Here is a 13,945-nt window from a genome sequence, read left to right on the forward strand (position 1 = left end):
GGAGCTCAAACTCCGTGTTCCTTAGCGACAGGCCAGAAACCTGACTGATCTAGAGAAGATCTGTGTGGAGGAGTGGGCCAAAATCCCTCCTGCAGTGTGTGCAAACCTGGTGAAAAACTACAGGAAACGTTTGACCTCTGTAATTGCAAACAAAGGCTACTGTACCAAATATTAACATTGACTTTCTCAGGTGTTCAAATACTTATTTGCAGCTGTTTCATACAAATAAATAGTTAAAAAATCATACATTGTGATTTCTGGATTTATTTATTTTTTTTTTAGATTTTGTCTTACAGTGGACATGCACCTACGATGACAATTTCAGATCCCTCCATTATTTCTAAGTGGGAGAACTTGCAAAATAGCAGGGTGTTCAAATACTTATTTTCCTCACTGTGTGTGTGTGTGTGTGTGTGTGTGTGTGTGTGTGTGTGTGTGTATATATATATATATATATATATATATATATATATATATATATATATATATTAAATTACAAATAATTTGCCTCAATTAATTTTGTAATCTAGTTATGATGTCTGTAAAGATTGTAATTAAAATGAAGATAAATGTAATTCAGTTATTAAGAAGTTGGCACATAATATGCATACTTAATGTCATAATGCAAAATACAGTAAGAATAAACATCTGATAGCTTTCTTGTTTTTGTTTTCTTTTCTCTCTAAATATCTTTAATTATTTCCTTCTCTCTTCTCTTTTATTCTCTGTTTTTATTTTGCTCAGCAGTGCACGGGTGTTGGAAAGCTCCCCAGGCTATCAGAGCAGCTTAGCTCAAGTAGCACCCCTCCCATGGGCACCCCCAAATCTCAAAGCGGTACACCTCGTCCTGCCTCTGTTGGTGGAGTTATTGGAGGACACCTGACAGGTGGCAATACTCCTACTTCCACAGGTCAGCCGGACAGTGAGGTGACCCATGTCCATCCGGGAGCCACACCTAGTCACAATAACTGTGCAACATCTCATTCAATAGGACCTGGAGGCTCAGGGCCACAGCGAGGAGTGGCCCAAGGTTGTGGAGTAGATGGGTCAGGCATTATAAATCATCCTGGAACAGGTGTTTCTCCAAGTGCCAATCAATTAATGTTATCTGTGCAGCTTCAGGGTGACTCCAGCCAGCAAGGAGGACAAGTGAGTATTGAAGGACTGTCTAAAGAGCAGCTAGAGCATCGAGAGCGTTCCCTGCAGACGCTTAGGGACATTGAGAAGCTGCTTCTGCGCAGTGGGGCTGGTGCTGGCCATGGAGACCCAGGAGGCCCAAACCATCCCAACAATGGGCCAATTAGCAACAATAATACTGATGGATACCAAGGTCTTGAGGATGAGGAACATAACAGTGGGAGGGCTGGGAGCAGTTGCCTTTCTGATGGTGTTCCCCCTATACGTGGAATGAAAAAGCATGAAGAGCCTCTGCAATCCATTATTTCACAAACACAGAACCTCAGTGGGCCTTTGGATGACACTTTGATGTTAAGGCATCACACCTTGCCCACACATCACCACCTGTCATCACCTTCGGGATTAGATATGGTGCCTGTGCTAGGTCCTGAAGGACTAACACCTGAACAGATAGCTTGGAGGAAGCTGCAGGAGGAATATTATCAAGAGAAAAGGCGGCGGCAAGAGATGAATCCTCACACACACCCCCAGCATTTTCGCATGATGTCTGAAATGGGAATGCCAGGGGGGCCACACCTCATGATGAGAGGTCCCCCACCTCCATATCACAGCAAACCTGGAGACCAACAGTGGGGACCAGGACCTATAATTGGAGGAGGGATGGGAGGAAATTTAAGGATGATGGACATGCATCAGGAGGGGCCCCGGGGGCCCAGGTTTCTTGGACAGATGCAGCGGGGACCCACAGGTGGTGGTGGATACCCAGGAAGCCCAGGTGGAGTTCTAACCATGGAAGCAATTGGATCTCAAAGATCTCCCAGACCAGGAATGGGTTGGTTGGATGACATGCCATCAAATATGGTTGGAGTAGGTCCTTTTCATGGGTGCTATGGTTCAGGGGGGCCTGGAGGACCCGCTCAGCAAATGCAGGGTGGTATGGATCGTCCCTTAACACGGGAGGAGATGTTTCACATTATGGAAAAACGTCAACTACAAGGTCTGCGTAGGTTAGACCTGGAGCAGTTATCTAGGCAGCAACAGGGTGGCCTTGGAGGCCCTAGGATGATTGATAACCCTAGTGGGCCAGGCTTTCCAAATCCTAATATGGGAGGAGGTCCACCTTCACGTGGAGATCCAATGGAATTTCCCAGTTCTCGCACAATGATTGGCTCTCCAATCGGTGGAGGAGGTGGCAATTTAATGAGGGATATGGTTGACTCTCCTTTAGGGGGAAACATGAACATGAACCTCCACCAGCAACAACATATATTGGCCCAGAAATTAAGAGAAGGGCCTGGGTCAGAGATGGCAAGCCCTGAGGACAACACTCGTATTAGGGCTGCACCAAATGGCCGGGTTGGTGCTAACAAATTAATGGTCCATGGACCAGATGTAACTCTTCAGTTCCCCAATCAGAATCCCTTTCCAGGTGGACAAGGGGATGGGCCATACCTACAGCAGGTAGGTCCTGAGATGTTTAGATCTGATCCGCAGGGCAATCCCCAAATTAGCGGAAACTCAAGGCTTAGTCATATGCCTATGAACACTGGCCATAAAACAGATCATGGTCCATGTCATCCATCTGACCTTCCCATTAATGTTAACTCAATTGGTTCCCCAGCCATGCCCCCACCCCATCAGATGAAGTCACCTCCTCTTAGCCAGGAACCTTCTCCCCTCATGCCCTCTCCCTCTGCAACAGGCCTGAAATCCCCTAACCAGTTAGCAGCTACTGGTCCTCCACACCCTCCTCATTCTGCAACATCTGGAGCAGGAACACCTTCTGCCAACTCCATGAAATCCCCGCAAATAATGGGATCATCTCTTGGACTCCGGTCACCATCTGGTTCTCCTGGACATCACAAATCTCCAGCGATGCCTGTTGCATCTCCAAGGTGGACTGCCTCACCCAAAACTTCCCTGGCCAGCCCTGGAGGGACATCTAATAGTAAAGGAGTAGGTAATGGAGGAGGCAGTTCAACTGAGACAGGTAACGAAATGTTTATACAAGAGAACTTTAAAATATCAGAAATGTTATGTTTTATTTGCTTCAATTATTAGTTTGTTAATGATGCATCATCTTGGTTCTCTACTTCAGGTATATCCCTTCCTCCCAGGAGTACCACCTCAACACCCAGCAGTCAACCTCCAAACATGCCATTCACCTCCTCCCCAGGTGCACCTCCATCACAGAATCCCCTGTCTCTCATAATGTCTCAGATGTCCAAGTATGCAATGCCCACCTCTATTCCACTCTATCATGATGCCATCAAGACAATAGCCACGTCTGACGATGAGATGCCAACAGATAGATTGCTCCTTCCTGGAGCCAACATTCAAGGTGCAGTCTATTAGCATAACAACCTTTAGGTCCCGGTTATTTTGAAATCCTATTACTGTTCCATGCAAAATAAAAATATAATTTTTTTTATCACAATATTCTTGTTGGCTGAAGAATCGTGTCAAAAATTAGCAGGCCACCTTGTAAACTTTAGTTAAACTTCAAATTGTGATTTTAACCTGTTGGAATGTAAAAGAAGCGTTTCCAGCTGATTTCAATGCAAGTAAAATCTGTCTTGTTACTTATTAATGGAGATATTGAACAGTATTTCAATTAATTTTGCAGTTTTTTTTTTTACTGAAAAATAAGTTAGTTTTGTCACTTTTGTAAAAATGTATGCTATAGAAAATGAAAAATGCATGTTTAAGCCTAGAATTTAACACACTTTTGCATTTTTGTTATATATTCTTAATAGTTACACATTTTGTGTAACTATTATTTTTACACATAGTGACATAAAGAAGGTGACTGTTTTTGCTGTGTTTTATTGTAGGAAATATGGCTAATCAACAGTCCACACAGATGCTTCTGTCCTCTCAAGGCTCAATGGGACACAGTAGCCCTCAAAGTCCCACTGGAATGGTCCTTTCAGGAAATCAGCCGTTATCTCTTGACCCCTCTGGACCTTTGTTGCCTTCTCCTAACCCCATTACCATGCCAGTAATGATGGGGGGTGCAGGGGGCCATCCAGATGGGATTGGACCTTGTAACATGTCCCCTATGCATCCTCCAAGTCAGATGGGTGGATTCTCACGCATGCAGGCCCCCCTGCACTCCCCAGGTGGGGGTATGGGGCAGCAGTACCCACATCCTTCTGATGACATTATCCCTTCCCAGCAAATGCACCATCTTGGGAAGGCTTTGTCCAATCAGCGTCCACCTCACCCAGCTGATTCTTTTCCATCCATGCCCATGGGAGAAGGCCCAGATTTGAGTGAGGTAATCAGACCCACACACACAGGCATCCCAGAATTTGACCTGTCTCGAATCATTCCAGCCGACAAGCCCAGCAGTACCCTGCAGTACTTCCCCAAGAGTGAAGCAATGACACAGCTACAGCAGACCCCTCATCAAGGGCATCTACCTCATCAGGCTCCTTCAGCACAACTCCTAAAGCAGCTTTCTTCGTCTGGCCCCCTTCAGAGCAACACACCCTCCTCTAACCCACACATTGCCAATTTGCAAAACATGATGGCTGAGCAACAGCTTTCCCTGCAGCCATCCCATTGTGGATTACGCCCTGGCATAGGCATGTCCCAGGGGGGATCCAGAAGTATGGGCCCAGGTGGTGTGATGGGGCCTGGACCAATATGCCATCCAGGTCATCTCATGAGTAGGACAGGTATCCCTCAGCAACAGCAGCAGCAGCATCACCACCAGCAGCAGTCCATGATGGCGAACAGCCTCTTACAGCACCAGTCCCATATGTCACAGGGCACAATGACACCACAGCAACACCCACACAATCTTATAGCTCAGCATAACATGATGATGCAAGCTAAGCAGAGGGGTATGCCAATTCCCGGGGAGCACTTTGGCCAGCAAGGGCCTGTCTTGTCCCCACAGGGGCCCATGATGGGACCCCAACATTCACAGTCAGCCATGATAGGACCCCAGGGAATCAGACAGAGGGGCTTGTCCTTGGATAGTCCGCTGGGCTATGGACCCGGAAGCATGGCAAACATGCCTTTCTGAACATTTTTAGGTAAAAGTGTAAAAATCTTTTCTCCTTACGGGTTACTTCAAACCCTGACGTGCTTTTTTTTCAATGTTTATTGATTGTGGCAATCAGATGCTAATATTATTCGTAATAATGTCTTAATTAAAAAAAGCCAAATAGTGGAAAATTGCAGTCGAGCAACAAATTCTGAAGCCATTTTTAAATGTCTGTAAAATATGTACATTTGACAGATAAATGTGTTCATTTTTGTGAGAAAGAAAAAAAAACTCACATATCAGTTTCTAATTGTTTTCTCTGCCTACCAATCTGTTGTGCAAGAAAGTATATACATGTATTATATATAATTATTAAATATCTGTATAATTGCTGTAAATAAGAGGCAATTTGCTTGTTTACAAATGTTATGTATAACTGTGTTTAATAGAAGTCTAAAGGCAAACAATAAGAAAAAAAATTGAAATGTGTGTTGTTTGATGATAAGACAGTATTGCTAATGGTTGCAAAAAAAAAAAGAGAGGTAGACACAAGCAGGGAAAGTGTTTTATTTTTATTTAAATTTCTTACATTTTTTGTTATCCTGCATCATATATTCCTCTAAAGAGCACCCACCAGCTATGCAGCACATTATAATGAAGAATATGTACAAATGAGAAAAGCAAAATCTCATTCAGATCCAGCACACTCATGGATGCTTTGTAAATAATTTTCAGCAACTGCATTACTGCATAGCTAAATATATAAGCCATAGATGATCAGACAGATAGCCCAGAGTCAAAATTAAAATAAGCTTTGCTTCAATTTAGAAATCATTTTTATCATTGAATGATTGCATGTTTTCAGTGAGCTTTTTTCCTCCCTGTTTCTGTTTATATGTATTGGCTAGTAGAGGTGGGGGTAGCCATGTCTGAACCAGATACATGGGTGAAGCATCTGCTGCATAACATGGGCCAACAGCCACGGAAATATTTTGCCAAAAATCTTAGATCATTCCGGAAACGCAGCCCTATAAAGGCATATAGGATCGGATTAAGGCAACAATGTATACAACCAATGTTCTCAGTCACCATCAGACCCAGAGAAAGTGCATTGTAATTCTGACAGGTTTCCAGAGATATAATCTCTAGCCTCACAAGGGTGTCCACAAAAAGGGTTATGTTATAGGGTAGCCAGCACAAACAGAAAATTAGGGTTATCACCAAAGCGAGACGAATAGCTCCTTGCTTCTCTAGACTTTGCTTACTCTGGTACAGGGTGAGCACCACAGCGGTGTAGCAGTAGCCCATGACGATTAAGGGCAGGAGAAAGCATAACAGGTGTGTCAGAAAGCGATTAACCAGTAACCAGTTGTAAGCATGGGTACCATGGTTGTTGAAGTAACACTGCAGCCATGTACGGTCATTCCATCTTGGTTCAACAGAAAGAAATGCTATGTTTGGCACAGAGACCGCAAGACAAAATAGCCAGAGCAAAGCACAGATGAGGTGAGCTGTTCGGGGCTGTCGAATCTGGAGGCTGGAAACAACATGAACAATGGCAAGGTAGCGATCAAAACTGATGCCTGCGAGGAGAAGACTCCCACACACCAAATTCAGGTAGTTTAACAGGCCTACAAGCTTGCACAGGAAGTTTCCAAAGACCCAGCCTGTCAGCACCTGGGTTACTACAAAGGGTAAGGTAAATAGCAGGAGCAGATCAGCCAGAGCCAGATGCAGCAGGTAGATGTCAGTCATTCGTAGGTGAGCACGACGCCGCAGCAGGACCATCAGCAGGAGGCCATTTCCTATGATGCCCAACAGAAACACCATGCTGTAGACCAGTGGCTGGAGCATAGTTTGGTACAGGAGTGTGATGTTTGGTTTAGTTTCACAGGTAAAGTCGATGTTGAAACTGGTTAAGTTGTCTGGCAAACCATAGTCCTCTGTAAACTGATGAAACATACAAAAGGTAAAAAATATAGAATTACCTACTATACAGTGTATGGAAAGTATTCAGACCCCCTTAAATTTTCACTCTTTGTTATATTGCAGCCATTTGCTAAAATCATTTTAGTTAATTTATTTTCCTCGTTAATGTACACATAGCACCCCATATTGACAGAAAATTACATAAAACACATACTTTATTAAATACAGATTTATTAAAAAGAAAAAACTGAAAAATCACATGGTCCTAAGTATTCACACCCTTTGCTGTGACACTCATATATTTAACTCAGGTGCTATCTATTTCTTCTGATCATGCTTAAGATGGTTCTACACCTTAAGTTGAGTCCAGCTGTGTTTGATTATACTGATTGGACTTGATTAGGAAAGCCAAACAATTCTGTGTTTTTCTGTCAATATGGGGTGCTATGTGTACATTAATGAGGAAGAAAAATGAACGATGAATGAGGAATGAAAATGATTTTGGCAAATGGCTGCAATATAACAGTGAAAAATTTAAGGGGGTCTGAATACTTTTATATATCTACATACAGTGTGTATGTGTGTGTATATATATATATATATATATATATATATATATATATATATATATATATATATATATATATATAAATAAAATAGGTGTGTAACAAAACATAAAATGTAATTAAAAATGTAAGTCACGTTTTGGTTCAATAGTTAGGGGGAAGAAATGCAATTTATAAAAAAAAATTAGTTTTTTTTATTAATGCAGTTTAACATTCATATTTGTATTGGTGCAGTTTAACATTTATATTGATTAAATTGAGTAATAAAATAAATTGGCACAATTTAAATTGATTATATTAAATTTAATACTTAAAAAAGTGTTATAAAATAGTCTACATTTGGGTAATACAGGTGTGTGTGTTTTACTATTAAAATATATAAAATTTTATAAAGATATGATCTACTTACTGTTTTACTTATTTCAGCATACTGTAATAAATGTCTTCATTCCTTTCATCATTTATTTATTATTCCCTCCCTCGTTATGCAGAACAGTCAGAATTTTCAGAGAAATTATTGAAGCTGGACATAAAACACTAAAGAATCCATAGCTGTAGCCGCTAGCCACTTCCTGGTTAGTAGCTAACAATTGCCCTATGGATTCTTTAGTTTTTTTCATGCATGTGAAAAACAAATCTTATTTCCAGTACCGTGTAAGTAGCCACAGTGACACTGTGCTAACTTTCTTTTTGATACACCTGATGTTGTTGTGTACAGTATGTTTTCAAGTTTTAATAATAATAAACAAAAATTCGCTCAAAGTGCGAGGCGGAGACTAAACAAACTTGCGGTCCGCCAATTAATTCGTTTCTGAGGGACTCAGATTGTAACTGCAGGTTCTGCAGTTACAATTGCAATGTTCTGCACGTAAAAATGATTGCATTAGCAAAAGCACTGTATCAAATACGTCTGCAGTTACATGTACACTCTCTCTCTCTCTCTTTCTATATGAACAAAAACATTGGGGAAATTATGTTTCTTAATACGTATAAAACTTTGTTTTATAAAAAAAAACGCTTTTTACTTTGCGACAACAGCCAAGAAGTTTCATTAGATCGTTTTTTAGTAAAAGTTGAAAAGAAAATAGATTCAAGTGAGTTAAAAACTAAAAGAGATTTTTTTTTAAAACTTAGTACTTCCCCGACATCATAATGAAAGGGGATTCCCCTCCTTCCCAGCATTAACCCTTATCCTCCACTCCACCTCACCTCCCTCACGCCAGCACTGACTCTCCTCCAAGGTATACATGTTTATTTTATTTTATTATATTACAAAATACAGGAAAAAAAAAACCCAAATCACTTATAAATGTATTATTATACTGGATATTTTTATGTATTTTACATTTTATATGGATATTTTCTGGGTCCTGAACACGTTATCCGAATTTACATTATTTATTATGGGGAAATTCGCTTTATAATACGTATAATTTGGTTTGAGTATACTTATGTGGAACAAATTACATTTACAAAACGAGGTTCCACTGTGTGTGTGTGTGTGTGTGTGTGTGTGTGTGTGTACTATGTGTGCACTATGGAGTCATTTTAATTTCACCTCTTTTATATTTATTTATTAATATTTTTTATAAAAATGGTCAAACAGAATTATTTATTATTTATTTGTGCCATTAAAATTTTATTGCATCAACGCATTCTTAAAGCATTAATTTTGACAGCTCTAATATATATATATATATATATATATATATATATATATATATATATATATATATATATATATATATATATATATAATAATAATGATGATTATTATTATTATTATTAATAAAGAAGCAGAGATACATTTAAAAAAAGGTATTGACATTTATAGAGTTTCATACAAACAGGCATGTCTTTTGGAAACTATTTACACCGTCTGAGTTTAAAAAGTGAGAACTGAATTTGACTGCATTACACATGTACATTAAGCTCAGGGGATTTTTATAATCTTTATAAAATGTCCTTACCATAACATAATAAAATGGCCATTTTAGTTGTGAAATAAAAAAAATGCAATGCAATGATCTATATAAGTTTTTTAATGTAACATATTTAAATAGAACATTTTTTAAGATTCTAAAAACTCACCTAATAAGTTTTTTGTTAAGGACTTTCAGAAAAGAGTAATACATAAGCGTTGTCTATATCTATTTCAATGCAAACAAGAATTTATTTACAAACATTTATTGTAATTTGTCAGTACATTCGCCCACATCCTATAAAGTCTAAAATGGATTTAACATTTAAAATTTTCCAGATTTTGTTTTATATCTTTTAATTTTGGAATAATTATTCAGTAAGTAGGTTTGATATTGAAAAGTGTGTGAAATTAACTTTTTTTCTATGGGACATAAAAACAAATGTCAAAAGCAGAATATTTTAAGGTTTAAAAAGTTCACAAATAACTTTGTTTTCTCATACTTGGTAATCGTTCTATAAATTGACCTCAGATTAAAAATATATATTTTTTTAAGTAGTTGTACTTACCTCAAAAGTTAGATGCTCTGTTAGGTTACTCATCTTTCTTTAAAGGTAAATGCATTTCCTGTATAAAAATTTATATAGCAGAAAAAACCTAGCAGACCATGTTTCCAGGAAGCATTGTTGCAGCTTTTTTTTTGTTGTTTAAAATTACACAAACTCTTTCACTGTCTCTTTCATTCTTATACCCTTATTTTTCATTCATTCATTCATTTTCTCCCGCTTATCCGTAATTCGGGTCGCGGGGGCAGCAGTCTAAGCAGGCCCCCGCCTTCGACTGCTGCCCAATCCTCACAGCACCATCCCTTACGGTCCCTCCTGCAGGTGGTGAGCCCACGGGAAGGCGGCCCCACGTCACTCCGACATCACGGAAGTTGATATTTCCCTCGTACGGGACCCCCGGAGCATAGAGGGTTAAGGGCCTTGCTCAAGGGCCCAAGAGTGGCAGCTTGGCGATACCGGGGCTTGAACCCCAGACCTCCCAATCGGCAACCCAGCGCCTTAACCGCTGGAGCCACCATTTCCCCGCACACCCTTATTTTGATATGTTTAAAAAGAACATACAAATGGGAAACAAAAACTGACAGCAGTATGCCACTTTAAAGTTGCCAAATTTTTTATTAATCCATATCACAATAGAACATAGAAAACATCAAATGGTAAAACTAAAGAAATGTATCATTTAAAGACAGCATAAGATTTGGGGATGCTTCTCTTGGACTGGAGTGGATACAAGTCAATACCATCAGCCTGGACTGTTGATACCTGGCAGGCAGGTCCTTAGATTCATGCCGTTTTTGCCAAATTTTGACCCTAACATCCGTGCATTCCTCTTCTCCCTCACTCAACCATTAGCATATGTACAACTAAGCATTTGCTACATTTACACAAGAACAAGTCCTAGATGTATAACAGGGGCATAAGACTAATGGAATTTACACCACCAACTTCTTGTATTACCCACATCAAGCTCTAAATTACTTACAGGACCATGCACCACTCTAGTGGCTCCACCTCATGAAAGATGCCAATGCACGGATCACTTATTATATGAGTAGGGGCACAGACGTGCCTGATGGTTGATTTCCTCTCGAGTCAGGGGCCCTAGCTTAAACCGAGAGCATGGGCGTAAATCCCGGGGGATTTACCATTTGAGGGTTGTCCCCCCCTCACCATCCGAGGATTGTCCCCCCAAAAAATATTATTTGAAAAATATCGCACTCTCTATTGTGAAAAATATATGTATGTATACCTAAATAATTGTGTAAGTAGAAAAACAAACAAACGCAAAAAATGCATTTAGAAACAGTTGAGTTCCCCCTCCCCTTCCTCACAGTGGTTTGACCCACTGCCTGCGTTCCCAGTTCATCTCACCTACTCTACACTAGTGATGGGAAGTCAAGTCAAGTCAAGTTTATTTGTATAGCGCTTTCCACAACAGACATTGTCTCAAAGCAGCTTTACAGAAAACAACAGTGAAGGTGAATGGTGTGCGTTTGTCCCTGATGAGCAAGCCGTGGCGACAGTGGCAAGGAAAAACTCCCTTAGATGATATGAGGAAGAAACCTTGATGAGGAAGAAACCTTGAGAGGAACCAGACTCAAAGGGGAACCCATCCTCATATGGGTGACATCAAGAGTTTGGTCATAAATCTTTCAACAATACAGAACAATTTGTGATCATCATAGATCCAGCATCAGCTTCTCCATGCCAGGGCCTTTAAACACTCGGCATCTACTTCTCCATGATCATCCATAGGTCCATAATCTTCACGAGGTGGGATGTGACTGGAGCTGGCCAAACCTCAGGATGCCTCGGGATGGGGAAAGAGAAAGAGAAGCAGTGGAGAGGAATTAGCGTAGCTGCTGTTCATGATATTAACAGCACAAGTTGATAATGTGCATGTGATCATATATTCTGGAGCACAAGGTTGTGATGTGATGTGTGTGATGTGTGTTATGTGTAGGCTTTGCTAAAAAATATATGTTTTTAATCTACACTTAAACTGGGAGAGTGTATCTGAACCCCAAACACTGTCAGGAAGACTATTCCAGAGTTTAGGAGCTAAATGTGAAAATGCTCTACCGCCTTTAGTGGACTTTGCTATTCTAGGAACTACTAGAAGCCCAGAGTTTTGAGATCTCAGGGAGCGTGACGGATTGTAGCGTGTTAAAAGACTGGATAGATACATGGGAGCCAAACCATTTAGTGCTTTATAAGTGAGTAGCAGTAGTTTGTAGTCTATTCGAAACTTAATAGGAAGCCAATGTAGGGACGATAAGATTGGGGTTATATGATCGTATTTTCTTGACCTAGTAAGAACTCTTGCTGCGGCATTCTGAACTAACTGAAGCTTGTTGATGCAGGACATCCACCTAGTAATGCATTACAGTAGTCTATTCTAGAGGTCATAAACGCATGGACGAGCTTCTCTGCATCAGATATAGATGACATATTTCTTAGCTTAGAAATATTTCTAAGGTGAAAGAAGGCTGTTTTTGTAACTTGATTGATGTGATTTTTAAAAGATAAGTTGCTGTCTAAAATAACTCCCAGGTCTTTTACCGTTGAACTAGTAGTTACAGAACAACCGTCTAAATGCAGGCTGAGATGCTGGAGCTTCTGTGTACTATTTTTTGGGCCGATGAGCAAAATCTCCGTTTTATCAGAATTTAATAGCAGAAAGTTATGGGTCATCCAATCTCTTATTTCTTCAACACACTCAGTTATGCGAGCTAATTGAGCTGTATCGCCTGGTTTGGATGAAATATATAGCTGGGTATCATCAGCATAACAATGGAAGTCCGATTCTTTTTTGTGAATCAGTTCTTTTGGACAGTTCATTTAAAAAAAAAACGGTTGAAAAAAACGGTTCACCAGTTCTTTTGCGTCCTTACGTCATGACGTCATGCATATCCAAATATTAACTCGGCGGATGAACATACACACTAAACACATTTAAATAAAGTCATGTCTATTGCATGAGGGCATATAGCTTATCTGTTTAAATTAAATCATCATCATCATCTTAGAAATGTTCCTTACATTTACGTGTTACACTAAATCACCCAATACAGGCACTGATGTGCAAAACGTTGATGTTTTAAGTTGTTAGTAAATAAACTTACTTTTCATTTAAGTCCTCAGTTCACCTGTGCTCATATATCAGCAGCGCAGCACCAGCCTTTACAGTATGTCGAACGCATCTGATTCGGAGTCCAAAAAGTGTGTGTGTGTGTGTGTGTGTGTGTGTGTATTAATGTCAGACAGCACGCGTACTGCTCGGTAGGTCGCGCATGCTCAGTATCAACAATTCGTTGGTATCAGTAGTATGTCGGACGTGTCCGAAAGAAACGGTTCTTGATACAGTACTGGTGACTCGAGAACAGCAGTATGTGTGCTGCTCGGAATCGGCAGGTATGCGCATGCTCAGTGATGATCACTTGTTCAGCAGCATGTTTCAGTTTAATGTGTGTACTGTTGGAGAAACTAGAGAAGAACCCCATTCTCAGGGATATTGATTTATTTTGAGTCGGATAGACGGTCATACACATTTAAAAGTGAGTAACTTGAGTAATTTTCTTGATTAGTGCTAATTTGAGACGTGAACTGTTTTGAACGATTCAGTCCGATTTGGTGAACCAGTTTGACCGGTTCACTAAAAAGAACCAGTTCAAATGAACGATTCGTTCACAAACTGGACATCACTACTCTACACACACGAATCAGGTGTGTGTCTGCGGCTCAATTAATGTTCAACTCCATTAACTAGGGGATTTTATTCACTTTAAATAAAACGATTCTCTTTAATGTAGTTGATGCAGACTCGTTC

General features: G+C 40.0%; 2 protein-coding genes across 5 annotated transcripts in view; one reads left to right on the forward strand and one right to left on the reverse strand.

Moving 5' to 3' along the window:
• bcl9l (bcl9 like) overlaps positions 1 to 5,532 on the forward strand; it is a 46,236-nt gene extending 40,704 nt beyond the window's left edge. For 2 of the 3 annotated variants that reach the window (XM_083552595.1, XM_083552596.1), the window contains exons 7-9: positions 745 to 3,127; positions 3,236 to 3,478; positions 3,972 to 5,532. In XM_083552595.1, coding sequence (XP_083408721.1) covers positions 745 to 3,127; positions 3,236 to 3,478; positions 3,972 to 5,173 — 3,828 coding nt within the window. In that variant the 3' untranslated portion in view covers positions 5,174 to 5,532. The remainder of the gene's footprint in view (positions 1 to 744; positions 3,128 to 3,235; positions 3,479 to 3,971) is intronic. The other variant, XM_083552597.1, reaches the window with a different exon arrangement.
• Positions 5,533 to 5,694: 162 nt separating this feature from the next.
• On the reverse strand, positions 5,695 to 13,697 carry cxcr5 (chemokine (C-X-C motif) receptor 5). Of its 2 annotated transcripts, none has more exons than XM_083552719.1 (2): positions 13,242 to 13,697; positions 5,695 to 7,084 (listed from the first exon to the last, which is right to left on the reverse strand). In XM_083552719.1, exon 2 carries the CDS (start codon positions 6,986 to 6,988, stop codon positions 6,026 to 6,028), a length of 963 nt encoding a protein of 320 aa, XP_083408845.1. In that variant the 5' UTR covers positions 6,989 to 7,084; positions 13,242 to 13,697; the 3' UTR covers positions 5,695 to 6,025. The 2 variants fall into 2 exon arrangements, with proteins under 2 accessions (XP_083408845.1, XP_083408844.1); XM_083552718.1 differs by lacking the exon at positions 13,242 to 13,697 and adding an exon at positions 10,120 to 10,310.
• Between the last annotated feature and the right edge of the window lie 248 nt (positions 13,698 to 13,945).

Source organism: Silurus aristotelis (assembly GCF_946808225.1).
Source record: "Silurus aristotelis genome assembly, chromosome: 10".
Taxonomy (NCBI): domain Eukaryota; kingdom Metazoa; phylum Chordata; class Actinopteri; order Siluriformes; family Siluridae; genus Silurus; species Silurus aristotelis.